Below are 25,156 nucleotides of genomic sequence, written 5' to 3' on the forward strand. Positions count from 1 at the left end.
CTCCGACCGCTGGGATGGCCCCCCGGCTTTGTACCCACCTCTGCACCGAGCCTGGGCGCCCAGGACACGCCCGGCCACACGCCTTCTTCCTGACGCTTCTCTCCGGTGCTGCCTGCACCCTGCAGGGCTCCCAGGCCATGGCAGGTGCTGCCCAGCCTTCTAACTGGTCTCTGCTGACCCGTCTACTCACTCTCTGCCCACCCCCTCTCTGCTGTGGGACCCTCCCTCTGCGTGGCCACGTCTGCCTCCGCTGCAGGGCCTGTCCCGCCCCGCTCTCCCACCGACCTCCCTCCTGGTTGGTGCCCAGGACAGGAGTAGCCCCCGCCCCACGGATGGGGTGTCCTGCAAAGCCTGCTCCAGGCTGGTCTCTGCCCCTTGCCACGCCAGACACTGTCAGGACTTGGTCTTGTTCTCCATCGAGCCCCGTCTCTCCACAGATGGGGGCTCCCTCCTGTCTCAGGGTACGCACGTGGTGCTCCGTGTGGCCAGGTGATGTGAGGCCAGTGGGGCGGGGGCTTCAGTGCCTCGGCTCTCATTTTCCCTAAAACAACGTGAAGAGCTGTCAAAACCCGCGCACATTCTGGAGCCAACGCCCAAATTTTAAAAAAATGTAAATGACTGCAATGAATGTCATATCTGGTGTGGTGTCAATATTGACACTTTGGAATAAAGCTGTTAGTCACTCTCCCAAATGTATCCAAGAAGCTAAATACCAAAGTGGCTTTGGTACCCACCATCTACCATTTGCAGAAAACATAGAAACACATTTTTTCTTTAATAGGCAGAAATCCTCATCATGACGGTTTCCATTAAACTCATTAGAATCATCCATTTTTGCCCAGAATTTTATTCTATTGGGACATATTTTTATGCTTGAAATTTTCTATAGACCCCGCATTGTACTTAAAGAAAAAAAAAATCCTTACTTGAGAATATTGTATTTTTAAAAAAATTTATTTACTACATATGTGTCCTTATTCCCTGTTTTTTGTTTTTAATTGATTTTAGAGATAGAGGATAGGGGAGAGAGAAAGAGAGATGGGGAGAGTGGAAGAGAGAGAGAGAGGAAGAGAAAGACCAATGTGAGAGAAACATTATCCTTTGTCTCCCATATGTGCCCTGACTAGGGATCGAATCCACCCCTTAGGTATGCTCCCTGACCAGGATTGAGCCCGCAACCTTCTGTATATGGGACGATGCTGCAGCCAACTGAGCCACCCGGCCAGGGTCCCCACCATACTTTTTGGAAACAAATACACATGTAAGTTTTAATAAATTGAATATTTAATAAATACCTTTTTAAAACTATTTTTGTTGTTGTTTTTGTTTTGTTTCTAATGACCATTCAACTCATTTTACAAGATCCAGGTCTTGGGTACAGCCAGTCAGAGAGGGGACCCAGGACAGTAGCCCGCTGACCTGCTGCTGCCCGGGAGCTGGAGCTCCGGCCGGCTCCTGAGGCCTTCCTGGGGACCCATGGAGCTTCTGCAGGACTCTGGGGTTCCTGCAGGGGTGAGGGGTGAGGTCACCGTGGACATGGGTCCCGACCATAGGAAGTGGGGACCCTCTGGAGCCAGGGCTGGCCCGCGAAGGCACCACGTGGGTGTGGCTGAGCTGTGAGCGGAGAGACGGTGTTGACATTTATGCGGTTTGAGATGGAACACTTTACCATGTTACTTACCCTGGATGTGTTCCACCCTGGGGACAGTGGGCACATGGCAGCGGCTGGCGGTTCCCTGGGACACCCCGGTGAGGGAAGCCATGAGCAGGACACCACAAGGCTGACCCCTGCTGGCTGGTGGCGGTGAAGGCAGCAGGGACGGTGGAGGACTGGGGTTGCCATCACCCAGGGGGCTCTGGACAGGCCCCCCTCGCTGCACCTTCCCTGTCACCGTCCCTGTCCGCGCGCAGGGGTTTCTGGTCCTCGGACTGCCGTGGTGACCTCTGTGACATCAGGCAGCGCCTTTGGATCCGCAGCCTGGCGGGGCTGCTGCCTGGCGCCCTCGGAGGACTGTCCCTCACGTGGTATTTCTGTCACACGTGTCTGCATGTCTACCATCCCATCCAGCTCCCACTCCCTCCTGGCCCCCAGGAGCCGGCACCGTGAAGCTTGGGGTGGAGGACTCGTCCTGTCACCACTCTGCAGCCTGACTCACTGTGAGATGTGTGCAGCAGCGTGGGTCACGGCTGAGGGATGCCCCTCTTATGCCCCTTCCTGCTCCACCCGCCCCCGAATGGCCAGAGCACTCAGCTTTGACTTTTAACTCTCTGGAGAGCACACACATGCACGCCCACTCATCTCATGTACACAAGCACACACACACACATACACACACATGCACACTCTCCTTTAGCATGCACACACAGGCACTCTTACTGCATACATGCAATACAACTCAGACACCACACCCACCCACCCACCCACCCACCCACTCACTAATGCACACATACATGCATGAACTCACACATCGGCACAGCTTTCAACATGCAAGCATACAGCATACAGGTAAGCACATTCACACATGTACATTCGTTTTTTACACACTGAATGCTCTCACACACACACAACTCTTACCCCTCACCACCCATTCATGTGCATGCATGCACACACATGTGCACAGAGCGAGGAAGGGACACAGAACGTAAGGCCACAGGCAGCCTTGGCTCTCCCCCGCTCCCCGCCCTCGTGGAGGCTCCCTGCACACGGAGCGCCTGGCTGCAGCCGTGGGGTGCACTTCCGTGCTCTGGAAACCACGTGCCAGCGGGACATGCCACAGCACGGCTCCCCGCCGGGCCCCGGAGGCTGTGTCGGCACGGGAGCTCTCACGGTTTGTTCGGTGCCGAGCGTCTTTGGTGGGAACGATGAGGTGCGCTCTGTTCAGCCAGGGCCGCTGAGGTGGGAGGTGCTGGATGCCCGTGGGGGCTGCCAGGGAAGGACGGCCCGCCCCAGGCGCAGGGCACAGACAGGGCCTGGCAGGGAGGTGGCCGCCCTCGAGGTCAGACACGCACACGGATGCCAGTAACCAGCCTCACCCACAGCGAACGATGTGAAACACTGTATTTCGCCCGACGGGCCTGCATCTACAGTGTACACACAGCACAGCGTCGGGTCTCGGTTCGTGTCGGCGACGGAAGCAGGGGGACAGGCAGACGGTGGTGGAGACGGGACCCGCCCAGCGGCATCGGGTTGCCTGTCGGTGGACCGGTGAGACACGGGGGCGGTGGCGGTACGGACACGCGGGAAGCTGCACCTCCACTGTCGGGAACCCCGGAGTGAGGCTCCTCAGGCTCAGACACTGAGCGCGAGGCCCGGGCACCTGACACACTCCTCGCCTCCCCGGGTGTGTGTGAGGGAAGGCGGGAGAGTCACACCCTCACACAGTGCAGAGCGCCGACCACCCGGCTACCCTGCCTGTGTATGATGTGCCATGTGCACGTTGGTGGTGATGTGTGCACAGACAGGCCTGGTGTACTGTGCATGGATGGGTGAACATGTGATGAACACATGTGGCGTGTGTGTGTGTGTGTGTGTGCACGCACATGTGTCACAGTTCCAAGGGGAGGAAGGGAGTGGTGGTTGTGCATGGTCTCACACACATCACATCCTCTGGGCGTCCAGGCTTCTGCCTCTGTGAGGACCCACTGACCCCGGCCACGGGAGGGGGCACTTCTGTCCTCGGAGTCCGGGCTGTGTGCCCAGATGCCCACGGACATGCCAGCTCCTTCTCCTGTTGGGGCAGGGAACTTTATTTCTCCCCAACTCCCACGTGGGGCTGGATCCAGGCCTGACAGCGGCCGGCTTGGGAAGGGTCTATTGGTTAAAGGACAGCTGGGCATGTGACAGAGCCGGGGGACCCCCCTCCACGCCCCTGAAGGCCACGTGCTCCCAGAGCACAGCTGGGTGCCCCCCGTCTGTGGGGTCCTCGGCCCGCGGGGCTGGCGCTGCGTCCAGGAAGGGGGCGGCGGTGGAGATGGCACAGGGTCAGCTCACACGTGGGCCCAGGGCCAGAGCGTGCTGGGCTGACCAGCAGGCCGCCGCCCCGGGACGGGACTGAACACACACATGGAACATGAGAAAGATCAGTGTGCCTCCTGCCGTGGCCATCACCGGCGGGCAGGCCCCACGCGGGGGCCGGTTCCTCTGCCTGTGGCGTGGCCGGGCTGCCCGGGGACTGGTGCTCCAGGTCCACATGGGGCGAGTGTCCGACCTCGGGGTTCGGGGAGGCGACGTGGCCCAAAGCATCTCCCCCCTCGAGTCCTTCATCCCCGGAGGCCAGCGAGGGTGCCCGCTGCTCCGTCGCACCCGGTGACCCCGCCGACCTCCCATGGGGGGGCCCCTGCTCCGCTCGGACGCTCGCCCGGGGCGGGGGCCGCGGCGGCTACACCGTCGTCTCGTTCTTCCAGGGCCCCGTCCGGATGTTGCCCGTGCAGTCGGCACCGTAAGGCACGGCCTCGCACACGTCGCCCTTGAGCAGCCCGTTCTGGCCGGGGCCCCCGAAGGGCAGGGACTGCGTCCTCTGCAGCATCTCGAAGCGGGCCGGGCCGCGGCCGCCCTCCCTGCCGGGCCGCGGGCCGCAGCCGTAGAGCGTGGGGCTGAGGCTGCCGCCCTCGGGCTGGCTGACCAGGGGGAAGGGGCCGCCCTGGGCGCAGCAGGCCAGCGCGTGCATCCCCGCGGGGCCCTCCAGCGAGCTGGCGGGGCTGTCCGAGCGCGAGCTGCGGGGGCTGCCGTCCGGGCTGGACGGGATGTGGTAGGCGTACTCCTGCTCGGCCGCCCGGTGCCGGCCGAAGTAGGGGGGCTTAGTTCTGCCCTGCAGGCAGCGGTGCAGGTGCAGGTCGTGGCCGAACGCGTCCTCCTCGTGCAGGTGGACGCGGCCCAGGTCCTCCAGCAGCTGCTCGCAGTGCATCTTGGCGCAGCAGGGCGTGGCCGGCGACAGGCAGCCCGCGTGGCTCTGGGCGGCCTGCAGGTTGGTCATCTTGCAGTGGCCGCCGGGCGGGTGCCCGTAGCCCCGGGGCTTGCCCGCGCAGGGCGAGTCCTGCAGGCAGGCGGCGTGCCCCAGGGCGTCCCCGTTGGCGTCGAGCGCGTGGTGGGCGCCGAGCTTGGCGGCCGGGGCGTCCCGGCGGGAGGGGCAGCAGGACCACCAGCACTGCCACACATCGTCCCGCTTGGCGCAGTGGTGGATGAGCACGAAGAGCCCCAGGGTCACGCAGAAGGCGCCGTACAGGCAGCTGAACACCATGTCCAGGAAGGGGCCCTGGGACACGGCCAGGGCCCCGAAGGCCCACGTGGCCGTGAACAGGAAGAGCGTGAAGGCCGTGGCCCGCAGCTGGGCCTTGAGCGAGTGCTCGTTCTGCAGCAGCGAGGCGGCCAGGGCGGCGCAGGCGGGCGCCGTGCCCGGGGGGGCCCTGGCGCCGTGGCCGCCGGCCTCCAGCCCCGCCAGCCGGTGCTGCTCGTCCGGCCGCTCCCTGAGCTCGTAGCGGCGCTCCGGGTGCCGCCGCAGCTGGACGCAGGCGCCCAGGAAGTACACGCAGGTGACCAGGGCGATGAAGGCCGCCGGCCCGTAGAACGCGCCCAGGCTGGGCTCCCAGGCCATCCAGCAGCTGCGGGGGGGAGAGCAGGAGGAGGAGGAGCTGGTGAGGGCGTGGGGGGCGGGGGGAGACGGCTCCAGGACCCCGAGGGCCCGCGGAGGGCTGTGCCGTGACCCCAGCCCAGCCTGGCCCTGCTGTGAACGGGGGAGAGACTGGCCTTCCCCGGGGGCAGGAGGCTGTGGGGAGAGAGCCCAGAGCTGGCTGTGCTGCCTGCAGCTGAGGTGCCCGTGGCAGTCATTACTGGGCTCGGCCAACAGGAGGCCTCAGGGTCAGGCGATGGACAGGGGCCCCATCCCGCCCTCCAGGGCCAGCCTGGTGCACTCGGGCTGCTTTGGAGGGCCAAGGTTGGGGGTGTTCCGGACCCTGGAGCCTGTGGGGCGGCGGGTGGGAGGCAGTGTCCTGTGGGGAGGGTCAGTGAGGTGCCCTGGCCTGGATGCGTAGGGAGGACCTGCGGAGTCTGGCTCGGCTCCTGTGCACAGCTGGGTCCACTCTGCTGGCCTCGGCCGCTGCCCAGGTGTTACTGGTCCCCCAGGCCTCTCCCATATCCACGAACCGGCCCTCGGTCCCCGGGGGAAACTGGGTCCGTTGGGGAGGAGGACAGCTTTGGGTGACCAGGCTTTGTGCTGTCGCCTCATGGGCACCTGGGGACAGGCTGGGCAGCCCAGGACCCCTGCCCTGCCTGGTCTCAGCAAGGCCGTGGGCATTTCCAGCCGCTGCAGCCTGTTGTCTGTGAGTGTCTGTGATCAGAGGAGGCGCTGCTGCCCTGGGCACCAGCAGCCAGGGTGACGGGAGCCTCGAGGGCCTCCCTCCCTCAGCCCCTGGATGCCGTACTCACTAGGCAGAGTCCTCGCCCTCCGTCCCGTAATTCCTGATGTTCGTGGCAGCCGTGACTCCACAGATGATGAAAGGAACCCCTCCACTGACGAGGTAGAACCTGCCGGAGAGCAGGAGGTCGCTCACTGACCTTTGAGCCCAACTGGGTCCCCCCCAAGGACAGCACCACCTTCAGGACAAAGGAGAGAGTGTGGCCCAGGGGTCCTGGCCAAGCAGCTGTCAGGCAGGGGCAGCACCAGCCCTGCTGACTAGGGGGCCATCGCCAGGGCCTGGCCTCTCCTCTGCCCACTGCCCGCACCCCCAGCTTGCTGGCTGCTGCGCCCTGCAGAGATGGCTCTGGCCAGGCCCCAAGGAGGAAACTGACTCGGGTCCTGGGTCCTTGGGTGGGAGCAGGATGACCCCGCCTCTGGTCATGTGTGGTGAACCCTGGGGACTTTGCCTCCTAGAATTCTATATCCAGAAACACACCCTTTATTTCTCCAGGAGAAATAAAGACAGATTGTAATAAAAATAAAACTAAGTGTCCAGCTGACTTCAAGAAATGCTAAATGAAGGCCTTCAGGCTGAAGGGTTATTGTACCCGAAGGACACTTGGAGGAAGCAAGAACATAAAAATGCTAAATAGTAAGGTAAATAGAAAATATTTTGTTTCCGCCTAACTTCCATATAACACATATGGCTGTGGCATTTATGAAGTACATAGGGGTAATACACACAGAGTGGCCAGATTATTATGATCTCTGAATGCATAATAATCTAGCATCTCAGTGTATATCCTATATAATAAAAGGCTAACATGCAAATTGTTCCCTCGACCAGGAGTTTGACCAGCAGGCAGGCCGGCCAACCGCCCATGTCCCCTCCCCTTGGCCAGGCTGGCTGGACCCCACCCATGCACAAATTCATGCACTGGGCCTCGAATATATATATATGAATATACTGAGTGGCCAGATTATTACGCGTTCAGAGATCATAATAATCTGGCCACTCAGTGTATACGGCGTCTCCAGCCTAGGGATGGTGGGAGGGGAGAGGGTCCCCATTCAGTTGCAAGGTTTCTGATGCAATTTACGTGAAATAACAGAACTTTCACACTGAACAGGCTGTGAAGAGGCGGTGGATTTAAATCCCTGAATCAACCACAAAAAATTAGTAGGCAAAACACTAAGAGATAAAATAAAGAACTTAAAGATGTTGCCGAAACCGGTTTGGCTCAGTGGATAGAGCGTTGGTCTGCGGACTGAAGGGTCCCGGGTTCGATTCCGGTCAGGGGCATGTGCATTGGTTGTGGGCACATCCCCGGTAGGGGGTGTGCAGGAGGCAGCTGGTCGATGTTTCTCTCTCATCGACATTTCTAGCTCTCTATCCCTCTCCCTTCCTCTCTGTAAAAAATCAATAGAAAATATATGTATAAAAAAAGGAATTTAAAGATGTTAAAATAATCCAAGAGAAGGAAATAGAAGAGGAAAGGAAGAACAGAAGAAAAAAAAAAAAAAGGAAGTGACGCTCTAGCTGGTCTGGCTCAGTGGTTGGAGCTTCGGCCCATGGGCTGAAGGGTCCTGGGTTCTGTTTGATCAGGGGCATGCACCTTGGTTGCAGGCTCGATCCCCGTGTGGGATGCAACCAATCAATGTGTCTCATATTGATGTTTCTGTCTCTCCCCCTCCCTTCCACTCTGTCTAAAAATAAATGGAAAATATGTCATCTGGTAAGGATTAACAACAACAACAACAGCAAAAAGCAAAACAGAAAACAAATAGTGAAATGGAGATCTAAATCCAACAAAATGAAAATTTCATTAAATTTTAATGGACTAAAAGCTCCAAAGGCAGAGATCGCCAGAACTGATTAATAGCAACAAAAAAGCAAGCTATTTACTGTCTACAACAGAAGCATTTAAAATACAAAGGCACAGAGCGATGGAAAGCTAATGGATAGAAAAAGCAGCCCACACAAACCGTGACCCCAGAAGGCTGGAGTGGTTACCTTAATAGCAGATAAAGCAGAGTTTAAGAAAAATAAGATAAAGAGGGACATTTTGTAATGATGTCAGTGTTAGTTTATTGGAAGTCATGGCAACCATGAATGTGTGGGTACCTAGGAAAAGATTTAAACTACATGAAGCAAAATGGACAAAATTAAAGGGAGAAACAGACAACTCCAAAATCATAGTTGGTGATTTTAACTCCCCTTCCTTAGCAATTGAGAGAACAAGTAGTAAAAAAGAAATCAGTAAAGAAGCAAGATCTGAACAACAGTATTACTCACTTAGCCCTAATTATTCTTTCTAGAACATCACAACCAACAAATAACATTTGTTCTTTTTAAGTGCACATAGTCTGTTCATCATGACAGATGACATCAAGAAATGCATCTCAATAAATTTAAAAGGATTGAAAGCATACAGAGTATATTTTCTGATCACAATGAAATTAATGACAGTAAGGAAAATCACAACTATCTGGAAATGAAAGGATGCACTTTCTAAATAATTCAAGGAGAAATCAAAAGGGAATTTAGAAATGATTTTAAACAGAATGAGGAAGAAAATACAATATAAGATTTCTGGGGTGCAGCTAAAGAAGGATTCAGAGGAACATTCATAGCTACGACTGCATCTGTGAGAAAAAAGGAAGGTCTAAAGTTCATTGACATAAGATTCCACCTCTGCAAGGCAGAAAAATAAAAAAATCAAAGTAAATGGAAATGAGCAGGAAGAAGGAGAGAATAAAGATAGGAGCAGAGATAAAGAAAAAAAAAAAAAGTCCTGCATGTAATGTACAGCACAATGATGATAGTAATACTATTCTGTATCTCCGAAAGTTGCTAAGAGACTGGCTCTTAAATATTCTGATCACAAGAACAAAAGTAGTAATTATGTGGGTGATGGATGTTAACGAGACCTGTTGTGGCAATCGCAATATACACGAACACGATGTCCTACATTTGAAACTATTAATCTTACGTCAGTTACACCTCCATTAAAAAAAAAAAAAGCAGTGAAAATTACCAACGTAGAGTTGATTTCCTGAAACCATGAACAAAACTACAGAGCCTGGGTCGGCTGATCAAGAAAAGAGAGAGAACAAATGGCAGCGTCCATCCCCCATCCCACAAGCACCCAAGGAGTCAGAGAGCGGATGGTCCTGACTTAGGATGGTTCTACTTACAATTTCCCGACTTTGTAATGCCGTGAAAGAGAAACGCAGGCAGCAGGAACTGTGCTTTGAAATGCGAATTCCTGATCTTTCCCCGGCTGGGGGCGTGTGGGACGAGGCTCTCTCGCGATGTTGAGTGCGGGGTGAGTGGAGGCTGCCGTTAGCCGCGTGGTCACGGGGGTACCAGCCGGTTGCCGGCAGCGCGCTGTGCCGCCAGCGTTTTGGGGTATCGTGTTCTGAGCGTCTGTACGGTGGGCTAAGCGAAGCTATGATGCGCATAGGTCAGGTGTGTTAAATGCATTTTCGATTGAACGATATTTTCAACGTATGATGGGTTTACCAGGATGAAACTGCATCTTAAATAGAGGAGCATCGCTATATGACACACAAGGGTATGTGCATGATTCAGCAACTTAGATGAAATGGGTAAATTCTTTGGGGGAAAAAAAACAAAACCCAACAACACCCACCAAATCACCAAAATGGAAACAGGAAATAGAAAGCCTGAATACTCTGTGTCTAATAGAAGTTCGACGTCAAGATCCACAGGCGTCGAACAGGTCTCGTGGGTCATGCCTAAGGAAGGGTCTACCGGGTCTTATGTAGGCTCCTCCAGAAACAAGGGGGGTGGGGTACCCCCTGATGCAGTCTGAGATTGGTATCCAAACCAGACAAGGACATTAAGAATGTAAATCCCTGTTCAGAAATAAAGACTATTTCAGAAAAAAAAAGAAAAAAAAAAGAATGTAAATCCCCTGACATTCTCCCCCATTCCACATCTCTGACAGTAGATTACCGAGTGACATGTAGGACTTCACGGAAAGGAGGGGGAGGGGCTCACTCTGCTCAGCCTGTGGTCCCCATTGGCCCCGTGGCCCAGGCCAGCCCACAGATGTCCCCTGGCAGCCGGGTGGGGGAGAGGGAGCCACATTGCTAAGCTGTGGCCAGCTGGGGGCCCGTGTGCCCTGGCCCATGCATTGCTGTCGAATGCTCTCCCTTTCCGATGGCTGCAGACTGTCCCTGTGGGACCAACAGGCTCTCCAGGGAGTGGAGCTGGAGAGGCTGCCAAGTGCTGGGCGGGTCCAGCCCCTCCGTCTCAGGCAGCGTGGCCCTGGGTGCTGACATGCTCTGCGGCCCACGCCTTCCTGGCAGTGCGTCCTGCAGGGTGAAGCGCTCAGGGCCCCTGTCACTCCGGCCAGGCCCTCTCTTGCCTCTTTTCTGCCTTTTCCCTGAGTGTTCCAGCTCAAGTCACTCAGAGCCCTGGAGCGGCGCCCTCGGGAACAGGGGCTGAGCACAGCTCCTGGGTGCAGCCCAGGCTCAGACAGCAGAGGGCGCTGGAGGCCTGGGCAGCTATTTTTTTTTTTTTTTTTAATATATTTTATTGATTTTTTTCACAGAGAGGAAGAGAGAGGGATAGAGAGTTAGAAACATCGATGAGAGAGAATCATCGATCAGCTGCCTCCTGCACATTCCCTACTGGGGATATGCCTGCAACCAAGATACATGCCCTTGCCCGGAATTGAACCTGGGACCTTTCAGTCCGCAGGCCAAGGCTCTGCCTTCTGAGCCAACCGGTTTCGGCGTGGACAGCTATTCTTGCTGCCGCTGCTGGGTGGTCCGAGGTGTGGAGCCCCCTGCCCCAGCCAGGGATCGCTTCCTGGTGGAGGTGGCCCCTCTGCACCAGCCTCACGTGCCCCTTGGCTCCAGCCACGTCCTCTGCAGTGAGGTTGGCAGTGCCTTGGGGGCCCCCGGTCACAGCCCCTCTCTGTGCTCATATGACGTTGGATCCCATTTGGATCTCCGTGGGGTTGCTGTTTTGTTCCCACTAACACAGCTCCCAGCAGAGCTCAGACGCCTTAGGACACGGGCTTCATGCCCTCCCGTGTCTCCGCACAGCCCAGCCAGGAGCCCACCTGACCGTAGGGTCGGGCAGCCTCCTCCTTCTGTCAGGGGACAGTTTCTAGAAAGAGCCAGTGAATCTGCATCTTGATGAAACTCCAACGACTGCCCGGACAGTGATCTTGGGCACACACAGGGTGGGGACGTGCAGGCAGGCGCTCGGGAGGAAGGAGGAGCATGGGGTACGTGCTGGCTGGCCTCGGGGTCACCGCGGGGCGGCACAGGAGCCAGGGCTGGCCCTGGGCACAGGGACTCTTGGTCTCCGGCCGCGGGGGAGGGGGTCTGATCAGTAAGTGGGCTGGGGTGACATTCCTGTGGGAGAACGCGGAGTCGGTCCCGCTGTGAGCACCGCTGTCCCCCGCAGTCTGTGGACACCCTGAGCCAAAGCTTTCACCCTGGCCTTCGAGCTATCCCGCCACCACGGTCTCACTCTGGCAGCTTCACCGCACGCTCCCCCAGCTTCCCGCCACGGCTCCTGAGGACTGTACCGGCCTAGACTGGTGACAGGTCTTCGTGGAGAAAGCTGTGTGCTCAAAGCCAGTGAGCCCCAGAGGAAGGGCCAGGGCACAGTCACCTTGAAACCAGCAGTTTCAGCAACCGAGCTGCCTTGGTTTCCCCAGCTAACGAGCAGGTCTCTTAACGCAGAGACCCGTGCGTAACGAACGGCACTACTGACCCCATTGTGACCACGGCCCCCGCGGCGTGGAGCTCAGCGACACTGGACAGACACACTGGCCCAGACCTGCTGGCCAGGCTCTAGCCCCAGCTCCCTGCCTCCTCCGGACGCCCCCCACCCCAACCGAGCACCCCAAACCCGGCCACATCCTCCCAGGGCCACATGTGTCCTTGGGAGCCGCTTTGCTTAGATCCCAGCATCAGGGGCAGGACTCCCGGAGCCTGGGGGAGGGGAGGGACATAAATGTACTCGGGTACCTGAGCAGGGGCTGCTGGGAGTACGGTGGCTGGTCTGGGCCCGGGCAGGGTGGGACCTTCTTGGTCACCTGCTTGTAGATGTTCCTGGCAGTCACGGCGATCCACAGCATGGTGCAGAGCGTGCAGTAATGCAGCACGATGCCCACCTGGGGGGGCAGGGGAGACAGGTCAGTAGCCGCCCGCCAGTGCACTGACCTCCCTGACCTCCTCCCCACTGCACGTCCCAGAGCCGTCCGGCCCTCCCGCCCCCTGTGTCCCCAGGAGGCAGCTCAGCAGTGATAAGAAACGAGGCTGCCGGAGGCACCAGGGTCCTTGGTTCCCACAACATTGCACGTCGCAGGGGTCCCTGAGCTCAAGGGAGACGCAGGGGCTGCAAAAAGGCTTTGCAAGTGCGTTAGCTCAAAGCAGCTCGGCTCTCCTGCAGAGGGACCGGCTGGGAGCCCGTGGGCCTGGGCATCCACCTGGGGGCCGGCTACCTGGGCATCTCTGAGCAGCCCGCACACCCTCCAGCAATGGGGCCTGTGTGCACAGGTCCCTGTGGTGGGTGTGGCCCAGGCAGGGACTGGGAGAGCTCCAGGTGCTGGGCCCTCCACACACAGGAGCCCACCAGGTGAGGTGGTGTGGCGCAAAGCAGTGGTCTCCCAGATGCCGGTGTCTTTGGCACTGCCCGTGAGATCGGCACCTTCTGGATCAGACGCCCAAGTCCCCTCCCTGTAAGTCAGAGTTGCTTGTTACTATGGAAACAGCGCCAGGTCCCTCCCATCGCCAGCACTTACTGCATTAGCTAATCACGCAGTCCACGCTGTCTCCATCCGGTTCCAGAGAATGAGGTTACCTTTGAAGTGATAGCCTGACACTTCACCATGACAGGTGAAACATGGCTCTCACTGGGAAGGACATAAATGTTTAGGGAACGCAGAGATTCTCTGAGAACAGCTGGCACGGCGCCATCACAACGATTTGTCAAGTGCAGCGTTCCGTGTTACTGAGGAGAAGACTTCATAGCAATGGATGAGAGCCTCGAGGAGGGGGGTGGACCCCAGCCTGTATTTCCGGTTTTGGAAAAGCTCCTGCACGTGGGTAAAGCCAGCCTTTTCCTCGGCCCGGCCTCCATCGGTGTCAGCTGCATCCCATATACGTGGCCTTACCCACCTGGCTGACCGGGAGGCGCTGGGAAACCAGGGGACCAGCTCGGCACCAGGAGAGGCAGGATGGGGAACCATATCCCCTGGCTCTCGATTGGACAGATGGAGAGGTCACGGGGACCCCGCCCCGGCTTCCAGACGGCAGCACCCTAGCTTCTGGGCCCAGGGCAGACCCATCCTGGGAGGACAACGCCGGCCGTCTGTCTGTGTGCATGATGTCACTTTGTACTCTAACGAGGCGCGCGGTCATTTTCTGTTGCCATGACAACCGGCGGTTCTCTCTGCCACTTGGAGCTTGGACCGCTTCTCGTCCATCACTCACTGTCACCCAGAGCGACACTGGACAGGGAAGGCTGGCCGGAAGGTCCTGTGTCGGGCACCAGGGTCACTGGTCACTGGTCACTGGTCAAGGTAGGGGCCCGCCTGGCTGCCTATAATGGATTGGCCCGAGGAAGCCCCAGATCTGCCATCGGCAAGCTGGAGACCCAGGAGAAGGGCGATGGGACTCGGTCTGTGTCTGCATCCAAAGGCGTTGTCCTCCCAGGATGCCGCAGCCCGAGGCGGAGGTCTTTCTCACTCAACTTCCATTCTGTTCAGACCCCCGCAAATTGGACAAGGCCACCGATACCTCGGATGGCCCTCCACTCCACCCGCCTCTCCCCAAACACGGTCCCAGATGCACCCAGAAGCATGTTTGACAGGCCTGGGTGCCCAGGAAGGGACACATGAAGTAGCCATCACCCCTCCCTGTGCCTCCTGGTCTCCTCCTGTGGTGCGTGGAGGAGGGACGCCCGCCGGGAGAGGCTGGCCCCGCTCTGCTCTGCAGCTCGTCTTCCTTGCCACGCCGGGCAGGCCACTGCTGTCCACACGCCCCTGGGAGGCAGGTCCGCACAGCGGGGAGCCGCTAGGTTTGATCTCGGCTGCACCCACAGCACGCACAGGCCCCCGATGCATTTTGTGAATGAATGAGTGAATGAATGAATGGTGCCCTGATGCCTTCTGGCAAGGTGGTGGGGAGATCAGGACGGCATCTGCTGCGGAGCTCAGGGCTGGCTGCCTCTGCTGGGGTCCTACTGCTCTCACCGCGAGAGAACCGAGCGTTTCTTACACAGACGTGATTTCTGCCGGTCTTACCTCGGTGGGTGTTCCTAGGTCTCATCTGCCCCACCTACCGTGCCCCCCGGCCAGGCCCTGGGTGCCATGCGGATGGCTAGCAGACACAGGTGGCTCCCAGGTTTTTTGAGGGGCGAGGGCTCCCCAGTGCCATGATGGCTGGGCCTCTGAGGGGGTGGGGGGGGCTGTACCACCGTGTTTCTGGTGGCTCCTCCGCACGGGGCCCGGCTCGTGGCCCTCGCGTGGAGACGTGCGGACATAGGGTAACAGTCCCCGCCCCGCCTCCGGACGGCTCCGCTCCCTGGCAGCACTGCAGGCGGAGTGCAAATTGGATTTCCCCGGGCGCTCGCCTCAGTGGTTCCCATGCCTGTGGGGAGGCGAGAGGAGGCAGGTCTGCCCTCATTGTGCTGTTCAGGTTGGTGCTGGATGGCTCATCTTGACACCGAGTTGCAGAAAAATGGCGTTTCTTTCACCGGAGCCTGGGGGCTGGGCCCCGGGCGCCAGGGCTCCGGAGCAGGCGCTGTCTCATGGGCCCGATGCCTTCCTTGCGGGCAGGTGGGTGTGGAGGACCAGAGCTGACAGCCTGATTATTCCCTGAGGTGCCCCTGTGCGAGCAGCATCTCACCGGCCGGTCCCCAGGGTGAGTCTGTGCAGGTGGACAGGTCGCCTCGTGTGGACGGACAGCTATCGGGGTCAGCGCCTGTGCTCCAAGTCCCAGGTGGTGAGGCTGCGGCAGCACAGACATCGGTGATGGCTTCACAGCCACCGAGGCTGTAAGGAGAGCAGCGGGACATCCCCGCGGGGGCCACTGCCACGGCTCCCTCCGCGGGGCTATAAGTGACAGAAACCGAAGGAGTGTCCTTGTGGGGATGCTCTGTGGGCTGTGGAAGGGCCTCTTCTGAGCCCTGTCAGGAGCCGAAGGGTTCGTTTACATCTCTCCCTTTTCACCTGAGAGGGGGCGGAGCAGACTCTTCCGTGGCCTCCACACGTGTCTCTGTGGCCTGGACTCCGTGGCAGCCCACTGGTGACAGTTTCTATTGCCTGATTACGAATCTCGGTTTAGCATCCTGGGATTCTTACCTGGACGGGGGAGCAGGTGGCTGGTCCCCTGCTCCCGCCCCACCAGCCTCCGCAGGGCAGGCCCCTGCTCCTGGACAAGCCCTGTTTATGGGGCAGTGGACTTCTCATCAGCTTGTGGCCACCACAAGCCTTGGAGTGAGTTTGTCCAAGTGAAAAATACATCCTATATAATAAAAGCCTAATATGCAAATTGGCCAAATGGCAGAACGACTCGTTGCTATGATGCTCACTGACCACCAGGCGGCAGATGCTCAGCGCAGGAGCTGCCCCTGCCGCTGAGCCAGAAGCTGGGCTCACAGCTGGCGAGTGCAGCGGTGGTGGCGGCCACGGGAGCCTCTCCTGCCTCTGTGGCAGCGCTAAGGAGCAGCCAGCCGAGCAGAAGGAAGGAACAAGGACTCTCAGGCTGTGAGAGGGTGCAGGCCAGACTGAGGGGCCGCCCCCCTACATGAATTTCATGCATCGGGCCTCTAGTTATTTATATGATGGAATTCTGAGCAAAATAACTAGGCTCACCTGGGTCTGCAACACGGACACACTGGACGCTGGACGCACCCATTCATGAGAAACACCCGAACAGATACTCAAATGGGATTTTATACCCAAGACAATGGCCACCAGCGTCCCTTTTGGCGGGAGAGGCGATGAGCCCTTGGCGATCTACAGCAGAGGAAGACCGGGTGAGGGGAGACTCACCGCCTGGCACAGGATGGGGTACTTGGTGCGGTTGATGCCCCCGGCGAACACCGTGAAGGTCAGGGCTGCGTGCAGGCAGAAGTTCAGGAGCGTGTGCCTGCCCTTGCGGCTGATCCGGATGGCGCTGGGGAGACACAGGCGTGGCGTCAGGAACCCGCCCCTCAGCAGAGTGGGCGTGAGCCCTTCCCCTGCGTCTGTCCACGTGGGAACCGGGAAGACCTCTGGGCAGAGACACACCCCAAGGACCCGATCGAGGGAAAGACGGACAGCCCGGGCCGAGTCCACCCTCAGTGTGTGGCTGGTGGGTTTGGTGTTAAATCCCCTTGGAGCAGGAGGACTGGGAGGGCTTTTGAGAAATCTCTTATAACCTGGAGGGGAGGCCATGACAGTGACCCACTACGTGGCGATCCCTATCGCCACGCCGCACTGTGCTCGACCACTGCTACGGCCACGACTGAGACTACCTAGCCCAGTGGTCAGAAAACGCATTAGTCAATAGCACGACGATTGAAATTTCTTTGGAGAGCCAAATTTTTTAAACTTAAACTTCTTCTAATGCCACTTCTTCAACATAGACGCGCCCAGGCCGTGGTATTTTGTGGAAGAGCCACACTCAAGGGGCCAAAGAGCCGCATGTGGCTCACGAGCCGCGGTTTGCCTATCATGGACCTAGCCTATGCCGACAGCCGTGCCTGCGGCCACAGCCCTCCGTGGCCGTGTACCCTCCCCACGTTTCTTCCCATGAAGGAGGTTCGGTGGTTCTGCCACAGCCCAGGCTTTGCCCATGACTTGCATTGTGGGCTAGACCCTGACCATGGCCGAGGCTCTTCCTCACAGTCCCCAGGGCAACCTCAAGGGATGGGGACACAGCCAGGTCATCTCCTCACTCCCAGGCAGACGAAACCGGCTCAGAAGAGACCTGACTAGACTCCCCTTTCTAGAAAAAAAAAAAAAAAAGCAGATGTGCCTGAGGGTCTGCCGGCTGCTCCAACTTCCCAAGGACACGGCCCTCGGGCGCCTGAGCAGACGTTGTGCTGTTGGAGGAAGAACTCACTTCACATGTTCTCTGACAAGAACATGGACCCCGGGGATGGAGGTGCTTGGCTGTCCCCAACACCCAGTCACCCCCAAGGCCACCCAGGCGGGGCAGGCTCAAGCTGGCTGGCCACCTGTGAAGTGCCTTCCAGGGACTTCGTGCTCCGTGAGGGTAGGAGTTTTGCGGTTTGCACAAGGCGGGGAAGCGGGGCGTCTCGGGGCAGAGGGGGCCTCACCTCTGGTGCATGAGGTAGGTGATGACGGAGGCGAGGAGGCAGAGCAGCATGACGGCCGTGCAGGCGTACACCACGGGGTGCAGGAACTCCCCTGGGTGCTGGGGCAGGGAGAGGACACTCTTCAAATCCTGGAAGGAACACAGAGCAGGCCCACGTGAGCGACGTGGCTGAGCACCGGTGTGCGTGGCAGGGCCCAGCCCCTCCCTGCAGGCGTTTTCGGAACCTGGGGGCCTTTGCCGGGTCTCAGCAGCAGCAGGCACCCTGCCGGGGAAGACCCTGCTCAGGTGAGTGCTTAGCGGGTGGAACCACGCCTCCTGGGCTGCCCACGCGTGGCTTCACCCTGTCGGGGCGGCCCCGCTGGCCATCTTTATGGGGCTCCCACAGCCCTTGGTGGATCTCCCCCTGACTGGATCCCATCAGCTGCTGCCATGACAGCAGAGACCTCCCCTAAAAGCCAGCGGACGCCAGGGAGACTCTTCACGGTCTGACACCAAGGGACCTGGTCGGCAATTGAGGCCGGAAACAGCACCCTGGCCCAGGCTAAGAAGATGACCAGACGTGACAGAGGGAGGGTGCTGTGACCCTCCACAGACCGCGGGCCGGACACCACGGTGGCACCCACGCTTCGGTCTGCGCCGTCCATGCCCTGGGACGTCTGAAGGGCTGGTGTGCGCATGCCCAGAGCAGCACTGACTCCCATCCGCTGGCACGGGCTCCAGCAGGACACACGCTGTGCCCTCGTCCAAATCCCCACGAAAGCGTGAGTGCCAAGAGGTGCCAGCCTCAAGGTGACAGGGACACCCGGCGGCAGCACCCGCACCATTCAAGGTGCAGAGACATTTCGTGAGGGTGCGCCCAGGCTGGGTTCACCGGCCGGAGGTCACCCCGCCCTCAGGCGCTCCCCCCTCCTCTGAGGGCCCAGGATTGAGGCTCCCAGCGGCAGCCACCGTGGGTGTTTATAAGAAACAATCCGTTCCCTTTGGCCTCCTCTCTTTTTCCTTCCTCCAAATCAGAGTTCTCAACAGTGCCTTTCTACATTTTTAGAGGTGACATTTAAAATTCAAAGTAGGCAATGCAAAGCGGAGACACGCTTTATGTTTTAAAGTTCACGCATGTACAAGTTCCTCCTGGAGGAATCCACTCTGCCAGCGTTCCACCCGCAGATCCTGACGGTTGCTGGTATGTGGTCAACAGACAAGTCCCCCTAGGCCAGTGGTCGGCAAACCGCGGCTCGTGAGCCACATGCGGCTCTTTGGCCCCTTGAGTGTGGCTCTTCCACAAAATACCAGGGCCTGGGCGAGTCTATGTTGAAGAAGTGGCGTTAGAAGAAGTTGAAGTTTAAAAAATGTGGCTCTCCAAAGAAACTTCCATCGTTGTACTGTGGATATTTGGCTCTGTTGACAAATGAGTTTGCCGACCACGGCCCTAGGCCATGGCCCCAGCAGTGCCCTTTGGACCAGCAACTGTGGGTGGAACCCCGACCACACAGCAGAAAGACTAGGGAGCCGGGAGGGGAGGATGAGGGACCCCCCCCCTCAGCCCCATGGGAGTGGGAGCTGTGACTCCTCGTCACTTCCGGGCCTGCAGGACCAGGAGCCGCCTCCTCCTCAGACACCGGCTTGCATCCTCCCAGGCGGCCTCTCTTCTCCGTGGAGCTGAGGCCTGGGCTGCGGGTTTGTTTTTTGTTCCCACTTCCCGAGGCCTACGTTCCTTTTACATTATGTTATTGTCTGAGCTGCAAGATCCTTTCCGTACGTTCTGCAAACCAAGTAAATCAGGACATTGAGAGCAAGAGGAAAGGAGGAGGGAGTCAGCCAGGTCACGTGCCACTTGTCTGCTCCAAACACCGGCCTTTAGTGGAGAGGGGCCTACGCCAGACACATGTGTGTGCAGACCATGTGTGCACCCCATCCCCTGGGGGGAGGGGTCCCCAGGCCAGGGACAGGCGCCCGGATGCCCTTCCTCACGGGTCTGTTCTAACCGAGGCTGATTTCATTAGCGCCTGCCGTCCCTTGTCGCCTTTTTAATGATAATTGCATCTTATTGATCTGTCAACCTTTCATCAGAGTGTTCCCGGGGGAGAGGCAGAGGAAAAAGATAAGTAATTTATTCATTCGGAGCACAAATTACCCTAATTGGACGTTGCATTTACATGTTTGTTCCGTTTCCTTTTGGAGGCGTGTGGGCTGGTCGGCTTCGGAGAGCTTCGGCGAGAACAGAGCAGAGCGTCTCGGGGACGCTCCTTCTGACTGGGCGTCCCTGGCTGAAGGGGACGCGTGGGGAGGGGGGGGACACTCTCGGTTGTAGGCTGAAGGGTGTTTCACAAGTGTTTAGAAGTGCAAATATCGGGCAGAACTGAAAGCACAAATGGAGAGCACTCACCGAAGTCAAGTGTCTGCAGCAGGCGAGGCTGGAGGTGCGGGCGGTGGTGTGCGTGTGTGTGTGTGTGTGTGGAAAGGGGGTTGGGGTGGCGTGGGAGGGGGGTTCCAGGCTTGGCCTAGAGAATGCGTTTGGAGTGGGAGTGACCCCCTGACAGATTGGGCGACTGGGCGACTGAGCGCTGGGAGCGTCCCGAGCAGCAATGGGCCCAGGTCCTCGGCTCAGACAACCAGCGGTTCCCTCCCTGTTGGCCTCCCGAGCACCCTGCCCCGTGCCTAGTCTGATCGCTTTGGGGGTTTTAATTCCCTTGCTTGAATGCGGGGTACAGCTGTGGGATAAAGGGCACCTTGAGTCTCCGACTCCAAGCACGGCCGGGGCGGGACTGGCCTCTCGCCCTGTCCTGGCTTCAGGGCTTTCGGGATGTCCCCAAGCACGCTCCGATGACACTGATGCCAGCCCTGAATTCAGAGCACGTGGGGGGCTCTGCTGGGCTCTGCACGAGAGCCCCAGCCCTCCTGGGCCAGGACCATCCCGAATGACCGGGTGGCCTTAGTGCCACTGGAACCTGCAGGTCCGGGACAGGGAGTCACCCTCAGCACCACCTGATGCCACTGTGACTGGAGGTGCCAGCAGGCGGCTGCACCCCCCACGCCAGGCCTCTCCCTGCGCCACTCCCACCCAGAGCGCAGGGGCTGAGACCACAGAGCCCTCAGCTGGGCCACGGCCCCTCTCCTCCTCTGGCTCCTCTGGGAGGGGACAGGGACAGTGCAGAGGTTTGGACAACCTTTTCCTCTGCTCCCAAAGCCGGCCACTTGTTCCCTGAGGGGCGGCGGTCCCCTAGCTCAGGGTGAAGGTCATGGAAGATGACAGGACACAAAGTGATGAGCGCGGGGAACCTGCTGCCGCTGGAATCCCAGCCGCAGCAGCCAGGGACAGGCCAGCCCACGTCTGCTTGGGATGAAGATGTAGGGTGATGGCGGCCTGGGCGTCAGCTGCCAGACACAGGCCTCTGGGGGCAGCACCTGGGCCTTCAGACCCTGCCTGAGCGCCGGACAGACAGCAGCCCGTCCTGGACGGAGGCGTGGCCCCGGGAGCCTGCCCAGCGACGCCTCAAACTCAGTGCGATTGAACTCGCATGTGTGGCCGAGGCAACCTGGGGTCCAGGAGGCCGCTTGCTGACCGCAGGTGTCAGGGCGGCCCGGGCCCCGCAGGAGCTGCACGTGTGGCCAGAGGGCGGCAGCCTGGGGCAGCCAGGGGCAGGTTGCCCGGTGGCTGGGCCTTCAGGCTTCCCTCCGATCCACGAGCCACGGGATGGGCCTGCCGTGGCACCTGCACCACAGACTCAGACACTCACAGAAACCTGCTCTCACCGGAATGGCGGCCCTGCATGCGAGGCAGGGCCTTCTCCTGTCAGAAACTCTCTCCGGTGTAAATGCTACTTATTAAGACAAGACCCCACCAAACGGCTGAAATCCAGGCTCTGTGGGCAAGGCTCACCGGGCGGTTTTCAGGGTTGGATGGGCCGGCGTTCTGGCAGAGACCGGGAAGGGCCGATGGACCGGAGATGAGCTCAGCAAACGGGCAGCGGTCACCTGTGGCGCCTGCCAGCTCCTCGGTCCCCACCAGGGCAGGCTCCGTGGGCACACGGGGGTCTGCGTTTGAGGAAGGGATGCTGACCCCCGGGAGGCCACAGCCATGTTGGGTGTGGCACCTTCGGGCAACAAGTGAGCGGTTAGGAAGCTGGGGGCCGGGCCAGCGGCCTGCCTCTCTGAGGAGCAGCCTGTGCCCAAAACACGCAACCTCTCAGCTGTCTGAAAGGCGAGCGCCTGGCGTCCGGCCAGCTTCCGAGGCACGGGGCGGCCTGGGAGCGACGCTGAATTCCGGAGGAAAGCGTCTCTCCCGTTTGGACCTTTCTGACGGAGAGGAAGCGAGCGGGCGGCTCAGACCGGCCCCCCCTCAGGAAGCAGACCACCACCGGGCCTGCATTTGGGGCTCACGGTTGGGGTCCATGCCACGGCTGCCGCTGCCGGCTGCACTGCCCTCTGGTCATCAGCATTCCCTGCACGTGCTCTGCCGCCTCCCTCTCTCTCTCTCTCTCTCTCTCTCTCTCTCTCTCTCTCTCACACACACACACACACCCACACACACACTGCATTATTCAATCAGCATCAACCTTCCGGAGTCCGAACCGGCAGCCGCCACGCGAGCCCGCGGCTGAGCCCCCCTCACCGCCCCGGGCTGCTCGCGGCCGCCGCCCCCCTTTGCCGGCGAGAGGAACGCCCCCGTGTTTGCTGGTGTACGTGCCGCCGAAGCCCACCCACGTCCCCCTGAGCTCCTGCCAACTTCCCGCCGGCGAGCGGAGGGCAGCGCTGCAGTGGGAGGGCCGGGCCCGGGGCCAGGGAAGGTGCTCGCGGCCCCGAGCGGCGGGGGAGGGGGCGCGGGGCGGCCGTCTCCTCCACGGATGAAATGATTCAACATTGCGGCACGCCATCAACTAATTAGTATGAGCCTCCGAGCAGCCAGGCGGGCGGCCTGGGAACACATGGCCACCCCCCGGCTCTCAGCCCCCTCCCCATCCCAGGGCTCTGGGCACAGGCACAGTGTGTGCCTGGCTGCGGGCTGGCTGCCCACCTGACAACTCACTGTCCTGGCCGGGGCCTCTGTGCACAGGCGGCCGGCCTCAACGTGCCTCCCCCCTCCCCTGCCCCCCCCCCCCCCGGCCTCTGAGCGTGTGGACTCACCATGAGCACGTGAAGGGGCTGAAGGGTGGACGCCCCGGATGCAAATGGTGTCCCGGTCAGCCAGCTATGTCGCGCCTTTCTCCCCGCCAGCCTCCATGGCCGCCCAGAAGGTCAAGGTCCCGAAACAGCGGCCACAGGGTCAAGCCCCCAGCTACGGGCCTCAGGGCGACTCTGGTGGGGCGGGTGAGGGTGGAGAGGCTGCACCCACCTGTGAAGACAGGGCCTTGGTCAGGGCAGGGCAGGGTCCCCCTGCTGTCCTCTCCCCCCCATAGCCCCAGCGCCCCCCAGAATCGCCCCATCCCGGCTGCTCTCAGCCCCGCCAGCCTGTGGACTCCGACTCCGGCCTCCATCTGTCAGGGGCACGCGGAGGGTCCGGGGACCACCCGGGCTCGGGAGCCTTAGGGCGCCTGGCCCAACGCACGGGCAGCCAGACTGCCCTCCGGGGAGCACTTCCTCCTGCACATTTAACAATCCACCCATGCTCGCCACCCAGCACAGGAAGCCGAACTCACCGAGCTGAGTACCACGTCTGCCAGCTGAAGTCCAGAGAACCCGGTAAACCTTGAATTAGTCTCCTAACCAACAACTAGCCCCTGGCCGGTGGATGTAGCCAGGCTCCGGTGCTGGCTGCTTTCTCCCCACACAGACACAGATTTTGGCCGTGGCTCTGTGCCCTCAGCTCTACCCAAAGTTACTGGGAATCTGCATTCCCAGGAGCAGGCATCGCCTCACCCAGGTTGGCACTGACGCCCGAGGAACGGTGGAGAATGGGCTCCGTGGGCAGCGGGCTCCCACCTTGCCTCCCCCACTTCCTGCCGCTCCCCGGCCCCCAGGTCCACCTCCTGCTGCTCAGACCCCGAGACACCATCCCCAACTTCTCACCTATTTTGGCAAAAACAGCTGGAGGGGCAGCAGCGCAGCCGTGCCTGTTGCCGGGGAGCCGCTGGGAGCTCGCTGTGCCGGGGAGCAGGTCTCCATTCCCAGGGCCCGGGCACCCCGGCTCGGCTCGCGAGCGGAGTTATCAACAGATTGCAGGACCGCAGCCGGGGACGTGAGTCAGAGCCAGGACGGCAGACATGCCGTGCGATTCTCAGCGCGCAGCTTCCAGAACTCGGGCGAGGAACGCCAGCCGCCTCTGCGCTTGCTTCGCTGGCTTCCGCGGGCGACAGCCAGGGAAGAGGACCGGCGGGAAGCAGGAGCCGTAACCATGGGGATGGGGGAGGCGGATGGCGGCGCTGTGGCCAGCTCCCTGCCGCAGGCTGGGAATGGTTCTTCCCGTGCCCATCACACTGCAGAGCCGATTTAAAGAGACAACCAACCGGCCAGGCTTTGCCTTCGCTCCCAGCAGAGCCGGACAGCTCACCTGAAAACGTCTCCCCGAACAGAGGCAGGAGGACTGCTGGTTTTGTTTGTAAAAGAAAGCTCTGTGCGTGGAGGGCTCCAAAAACAGACCTGTGAGCAGGAAATCGGCTTGGGAGGAATTTTCAGAGTCCTTGTGCCAAAACATCACGGATCCAAACATGTGCAGACAGAGGTGCACCCACAATGAGTCCTCCCAGCGTGAGTCAGCGATCCTGCTGGTGTGCACAGCCCCACGGCCCCTGGCCCTTCCAGACCCTTCCAGGCCCCCCGCCCCCAGACAGAGGGGGCCAGGGGAGGAAGTGGGGTCCTGTCGGCAGTGAGGTGGACCCACCCAAGCTTCCCGGGCCTGTATTCAGCTCTTGGGGACCTGGAGGGGGAGCCCATGACTCTTCCCTTCAATCGAGAAGGCTGTGACCCTGCTCAGGAGTCCCTGGGAGAAGGAGGGAGGGAGAGAGAAACATCAATGATGAGAGAGAATCATGGATTAGCTGCCTCCTGCAGACCCCACATTGGGGATGGAGCCCACAACTCAGGCATGTGCCCTGACCGGGAATCGAACTGTGACCTCCTGGTTCATAGGTTGACATTCAACCACTGAGCCACCCGGGCCAGGCTGAAGGGCCTGATTTAATGGTGTCATTAAGAATGCAGGAATTAGAGGGGTTTCGTGCTCCGGCTCCTCGGCCTCATGGTACCCTGCCTCTGAGTGGGGTGCTGCCAATGCTTCCCTGAGGAGCTCTGCGATAAGTCCTGAACCTCAGGTGAAGGCCTTCCCAGGTGCCAGGGAGTGGGTATCGGGGGGAACCCCCTAGGCTGGTTCCCCAGGGCTGTGGGGCAGTTGGAGCTCTCTGGGGGCCCCGGCCAGGGGACAAGGACAGGGAGGGAGGTGGGGAACCCACTCGGAATGAGGTGGGGGTGGTTCCATGGTGCTTCTGCCCTGATATCCTGTCCGCTGCCGCCCA

General features: G+C 59.7%; 1 protein-coding gene across 3 annotated transcripts; it reads right to left on the reverse strand.

The window, feature by feature from the left end:
- Nucleotides 1-3,521: 3,521 nt before the first annotated feature.
- Nucleotides 3,522-24,251, reverse strand: ADGRA1 (adhesion G protein-coupled receptor A1). 3 transcript variants are annotated; one of them, XM_084904505.1, is made up of 7 exons: nt 23,715-24,251; nt 22,833-23,040; nt 17,713-17,840; nt 16,442-16,565; nt 12,411-12,556; nt 6,422-6,520; nt 3,522-5,598 (listed from the first exon to the last, which is right to left on the reverse strand). In XM_084904505.1, exons 2-7 carry the CDS (start codon nt 22,833-22,835, stop codon nt 4,380-4,382), a joined length of 1,719 nt encoding a protein of 572 aa, XP_084760631.1. In that variant the 5' UTR covers nt 22,836-23,040; nt 23,715-24,251; the 3' UTR covers nt 3,522-4,379. The 3 variants fall into 3 exon arrangements, with proteins under 3 accessions (XP_084760631.1, XP_084760632.1, XP_084760633.1); XM_084904506.1 differs by lacking the exon at nt 23,715-24,251 and adding an exon at nt 23,345-23,444; XM_084904507.1 differs by lacking the exons at nt 16,442-16,565; nt 17,713-17,840; nt 22,833-23,040; nt 23,715-24,251 and adding an exon at nt 12,887-14,013.
- Between the last annotated feature and the right edge of the window lie 905 nt (nt 24,252-25,156).

This window comes from Pipistrellus hanaki (genome assembly GCF_964339955.1).
Source record: "Pipistrellus hanaki genome assembly, chromosome: 14".
Lineage (NCBI taxonomy): Eukaryota > Metazoa > Chordata > Mammalia > Chiroptera > Vespertilionidae > Pipistrellus > Pipistrellus hanaki.

Coding starts and splice junctions, on each gene's coding strand:
- ADGRA1 (XM_084904505.1), bottom strand. Junction 12,557..16,441: donor ACCCCATCCTGTGCCAGGCG/GTGAGTCTCCCC, acceptor CTGCCCCCCCAG/GTGGGCATCGTGCTGCATTA. Junction 5,599..6,421: donor GAGGGCGAGGACTCTGCCTA/GTGAGTACGGCA, acceptor TCCCCCCCGCAG/CTGCTGGATGGCCTGGGAGC.